The following is a 5,011-nucleotide window of genomic DNA, read 5'->3' on the forward strand; positions in this document are numbered from 1 at the left end:
TAATAATATGCACCTCCTTTCAATCTAACCGATGATAATTATTGAGCATGGTGGACTTAATATTTAAGTTGATCACCCTAGAATTCATCTATTAAAAAAGGTTTAAATATGTTTTTTATCTATAGATTTAAGATAATTAAATTTGTTTTTGGTCATTCATATTTAAAATTATTATTTTTTAGTCCTTGTAATTTCAAAAAATTTTATTTTAATTTTTTAAATCACTAATAACATATTTGAAGGTGATTAATTAAAAAATTATACAATATTTAATTAATTTAATGTCATATCAACATGATTAAAAACATATTTTTTTAAAAAAAATCTTTTAAACTTGTGCATAAGTGGATTATTTTCTACATGGTAAACATAGGAAGCATCTAGCAAGTATGAGCGATTTATGTAAATATGAAGAATATTTTAGAAGAGTTAATCATTTATACATTAATAATTAATTAAATTTTTTAATTGTGTCATATCACTATTAAAAATAAATATATTTATAATAACATGGTACAATTAAAATATATAATTGATTGTCAGTGTAAAATTACTAGTGTATAGATGATTAATTTATTTTAGAATGAAGCAAGTACCCCTTCTTTGAACATCCTCTCAATCGATTTGTGTAGAATGTAGAGGAAATAGGAGATAGAGATGGAGATGAGAAGCAGTGAAGAGATAGAAATAGGGAGAGACATAACCCCAACACTCACTCCTCTCTCTTTCTCACTCCACAATTCCCATCTTCACACTCACTGCTCTGCTTGTTTCTCTCCCAATCCCAATCCCTATTCCCTCTTCTTCTGCTCCCCTCCCTGCTCCGCCGCACTCTCCTCCTCCTCCTCCGCCGACCGCCACCTCCCTCCCTCCGCCCACACCGCCGAACTCCGCGCCGCCCTCCGCCTCCTCCTCCGCCCCTCCCCCTCCGCCCTCCTCTCCAACCGCCGCATCCTCACAGCTCACCAAGACGACGACGTTTCCCAGAATATCAGGGTCGGCGCCAGCGCCGTTGCCCATGCCATAGCGGAGCAGCGCGGCGTCCCCTACGACGACGCCGTTTTGGAGGAGGCCACGGTCGCGCTCTGCGTCGTGCTAACGAACGCCGTGGAGGTGCAGGATAGCGAGGGGCGCGCCCTGGGAATCGCTGTCTTCGACCACACCTTCTCTTGGATCAACCACAGTTGTTCCCCCAATGCTTGCTACCGTTTCATCCTCTCTTCTCATTCTTCTTCGCAATGTGAGGGAGCTGCACTGCGCATTTCTCCGCATCAAGTACTCTTTTTTACTTCTAATTCGTTATCAGATTTTTCTGCTTCTCTGTTGTTGAGACGAGAATCGTGTTCTGCAGATGGGCAGTGGAGTTCGTGTTAGCACTAGTGAATTTGTAAAAGGTGGTGGCGGTGGTTGTTGTTAATTCATTGAATAATATAATTCTGTTTGGATATACTTTTGTAGAAGCACTTCTATGGCATAGAAAAAAAAGTAGGAAAATCTAAATAAGTTTTTTTATAAGTTAAAACTAGTTAGTTTATAAATAAGATTTTGGAGAAAGCTTATACCTAAGTTAAAAATAAGATTTTGAAGATGTTAAAGTAGAATGTTATTACAGATTAACTTATGAATAAGGTAATTATATTTTGTGAAAAAGCTTATTTCATTTTCCTTCCAATTTCTCTTATCTAGAAGTGCTTATAGAAAAGTTTACCCAAACAGATTCTATGGCTAATAAGCTTAGTTTCTGACAATTAGAAAATTAATTAGGTTAATTTTAATGCAGGCGAGTTGGGTTATGGTCCAAGATTGGTTGTGAGAAGTATCAAGAAAATTAAAAAGGGAGAAGAGGTTACTGTGGCTTATACTGATCTCTTACAGCCCAAGGTATGATTATGCTTCAAGTTATTATTAGCAGTACCATTGGTGTTCTTGGTACTGTTATTCAATCATAATTAGAGTTTCATTTTGATAATATATGTACTGTAGGGTTTAATTAAATGTTGATGTGCATTATTATGATAAGACTTCAATTTTAATTGGAGAATAACACCAACGGTCCTAATAGGTCTATGATACTTTGTGTAAGTTTTGTCCTTATTAATATGCATTCAAGTTGGCCTTCGTGTTGTCAAGTTAAAGGCTTTGATGAGCATTCCTATTATTTAGTTTAGTAATATTAGCTTTAACTACCATTTGGTGGATGGTAATGGGTATCAGAATATGATGCACTTGTGAACTATGAACATTCAAATTGAAAAGAGGATGCATGTTTGTGTTGGACTTGGAAACTCCTGTCACTCACGATTGAAGCATCAAATCTTTAAGGATTATTGGAATACTTAATTTTGTGGTATCACAGTTTAAATGTCCATGTCATTGATTCAGTTGGTTGTAGCAGTGACCAAAAAATGAAGATCCATGTTATTTATACTTCAGAAATCAGAAGCTAATACACATGATTAGGCAGGAGATTGCTAATTATTAATTCTATGGTTGTGCAGTCGCAACATTTCTGGATGAATTACTATGTCTTAGTTCATAAGCATGTAGCTTATCTCATCTGTTGACATAAATAAAATCTTATGATATCTTCATGCCTAGTTCTGAGAAACATTGCATATCTTGTATGTTCTTTTGTTGTATAATAGCACCCTGGAAAAAATGTTTCTCGAAAAGCAATAATTGCCTTTAAATATAAAATCTATTCCCTATTGGGTTGGCATATATCAACTACTTTTTGACTTCTTTTCTCATATATGCGTTCATTGTTTAATTTATTATATAATTGCATGACAATAGGAATTTAGGAAGTTGACACTTAAAAGCTAAGTTATCTGGTAAAGCATAAACGTAAATATAGTCCTCATTAATTAGTTAAAATTGTACTTTACCTTTTTCTTTGAGACGTTTTATAGTCTTTCTGTTTTGATTTTTGTTCTTGTCCTCCTTTTTCTTGACTCTTTATTTAGTTTTTTCACTTTCTTTATGGATCAGTTACTTCTTGTTCTTTTGATCTCAATTTGTGTTTTTCTTTTAAAGGCAATGAGACAGTCGGAGCTATGGTCAAAGTATAGATTTATTTGTTGCTGCAAACGATGTAGTGCCCTGCCCTTTTCATACGTAGATCATGCATTGCAAGTAAGTCTTTGAAATTTGTTACTCTATTATACTTAGGTCAGCCTTTCCCTAACATTTTGTGGAAGTCACCCAACCAAGGGTTTTATTTGCCTTTGATGTGCTCATAATAATATGCAATTATCTCATAAATATTCCTATTGTGAACTGGGAAGTGGATCAACATCCTAATATTATTGTTAGAATGCCTCACATCTTGGTCAATTTATTATTCAGGAAATTTCTGCTTTCAGTTGTGATTCATCTAGTTCATGTGATGATTACAAGTTCCTCAAAGAGACGGCTGATAGAAGATTGACCGAGTGCATTGATGATGTCATATCAGAGTATCTTTCTGTTGGTGATCCTGAGTCTTGTTGTGAGAAGCTTGAGAAGATACTCACACAAGGTCTAAATGATCAGTTAGAAGGCATTGAAGGAAAAGCAGATGCTAAATTCATGCTGCATCCCCTACATCACCTCTCTCTAGAAGCCTATACAACACTGGCTTCAGCATATAGAGTTTGTGCTAATGATTTATTGTCTGTTGATTCTGAAATAGATATAAACCGGTTAAAAGCTTTTGACTTGAGCAGGACAAGTGCTGCATATTCTTTGTTACTTGCAGGTGCAACTCATCATCTCTTCAATTCTGAATCCTCACTGATTGCATCTGTTGCAAATTTTTGGACAGGAGCTGGCGAATCTTTGTTATCCCTTAGCAGAAGTTCTGGAGGGAGTGTGTGCGTTAATATTGGTCGGGTTGTTCCAAACCTCGCTTCTGTGACGAAATTCAAATGGTCGCAGTGTTCATTAATAGATAGGTTTAGAGCCTGTATATCAAGTGGTCAAATTAAAAGTGCAGATTTTGAGAATGTATCAAATGAGTTTCTTCATTGTGTCTCAGATATGACACAGAAAGTTTGGGGTTTCCTTATCTCTGATTGCCATTTTCTGAGATCATGTAAAGATCCTATTGATTTCAGCTGGCTAATGTCTACCAAAAGTTTCAGTGCAGTGGATATTGAGACTTGTGTTAACAAAACTGACATGTGTTACACCCATGGATATGAAAATAACATCTGTATTTTTGGAGAAGAAACTTACACTGATCATGCAGTAGCATGTATTTTCCGGCTTGGCTTACACTGCTTAGCATATGGAGGATTATTAGCTAGTATTTGTTATGGCCCCCATTCCCATTTGGTTTGTCATGTTCAAAATGTTCTAGATCATGAAATGAATTTTGTATATCATGAAGAATCTTGAAAGATCTTGTACAACACCTTGTGAAAAATCTGAGTGTTAACATGAATTTCGAATATTTTTTTATTTATTTATTGGGAGGGGTTTGTTTTGGTTTCCCAGAAGCTTGAGGCAATGATAAAGTATTGGGAATGCATGGGAGAAGAGATTAGATCTAATGCTCATTTACTGCATCATAGAGTAGGATGGACGAGACAACTTTATATTTTTATTTTAGCATTGTATAACACCATTGAAAGCCGTGACCAAAAGAACTTTGTGATGAAGGAGATTCGTAATTAAGTGAACTATTAGAGAATACTTCTACGTTTTTTCTATTGGATCTTTTTAATTCCAAATTGTCTCATAACTGCTAATTCTCTTGTGTGCTGGCTAAAATTCCAAAATCAAATAACTAATACCACACCTCCATCATGGTAATGCTACTGCTACTGTTAACACATACAACCGTTATTTCCTGGATTAGCATTGAAATGAGATGGAATATAAAAATCACTCTTAGTAGTCACAATTTGACATTCCCAGTACAATGACTTTCCAATGTTTTCAATTGTTTGATATGCAACGTCAATATGAAATGTACTTAAACTTGATCAAAACACATTTTCTTGTTTAAAATACTTAAAAGATTAAT

General features: G+C 35.2%; 1 protein-coding gene across 1 annotated transcript; it reads left to right on the forward strand.

The window, feature by feature from the left end:
* The first annotated feature begins 607 nt into the window (after positions 1-607).
* Positions 608-4,426, forward strand: LOC109804359 (SET domain-containing protein). Its single transcript, XM_020366178.3, has 5 exons — positions 608-1,275; positions 1,352-1,394; positions 1,781-1,881; positions 3,037-3,135; positions 3,349-4,426. The coding sequence occupies exons 1-5, from the start codon at positions 658-660 to the stop codon at positions 4,378-4,380; spliced, it is 1,893 nt and encodes a 630-aa protein (XP_020221767.1). The 5' UTR covers positions 608-657; the 3' UTR covers positions 4,381-4,426.
* Positions 4,427-5,011: the final 585 nt, after the last annotated feature.

Source organism: Cajanus cajan, chromosome 1, assembly GCF_000230855.2.
Source record: "Cajanus cajan strain Asha chromosome 1, NIPB_CcT2T_4, whole genome shotgun sequence".
Taxonomy (NCBI): domain Eukaryota; kingdom Viridiplantae; phylum Streptophyta; class Magnoliopsida; order Fabales; family Fabaceae; genus Cajanus; species Cajanus cajan.

Bases quoted from the DNA above. Each gene is read 5' to 3' on its own strand.
- LOC109804359 (XM_020366178.3), top strand. From the start codon at position 658: ATGGAGATGAGAAGCAGTGAAGAGATAGAAATAGGGAGAGACATAACC. The intron at 1,395-1,780 runs GTGGTGGCGGTG...ATTTTAATGCAG, and splicing joins CACTAGTGAATTTGTAAAAG to GCGAGTTGGGTTATGGTCCA. The intron at 1,882-3,036 runs GTATGATTATGC...TTTCTTTTAAAG, and splicing joins CTGATCTCTTACAGCCCAAG to GCAATGAGACAGTCGGAGCT.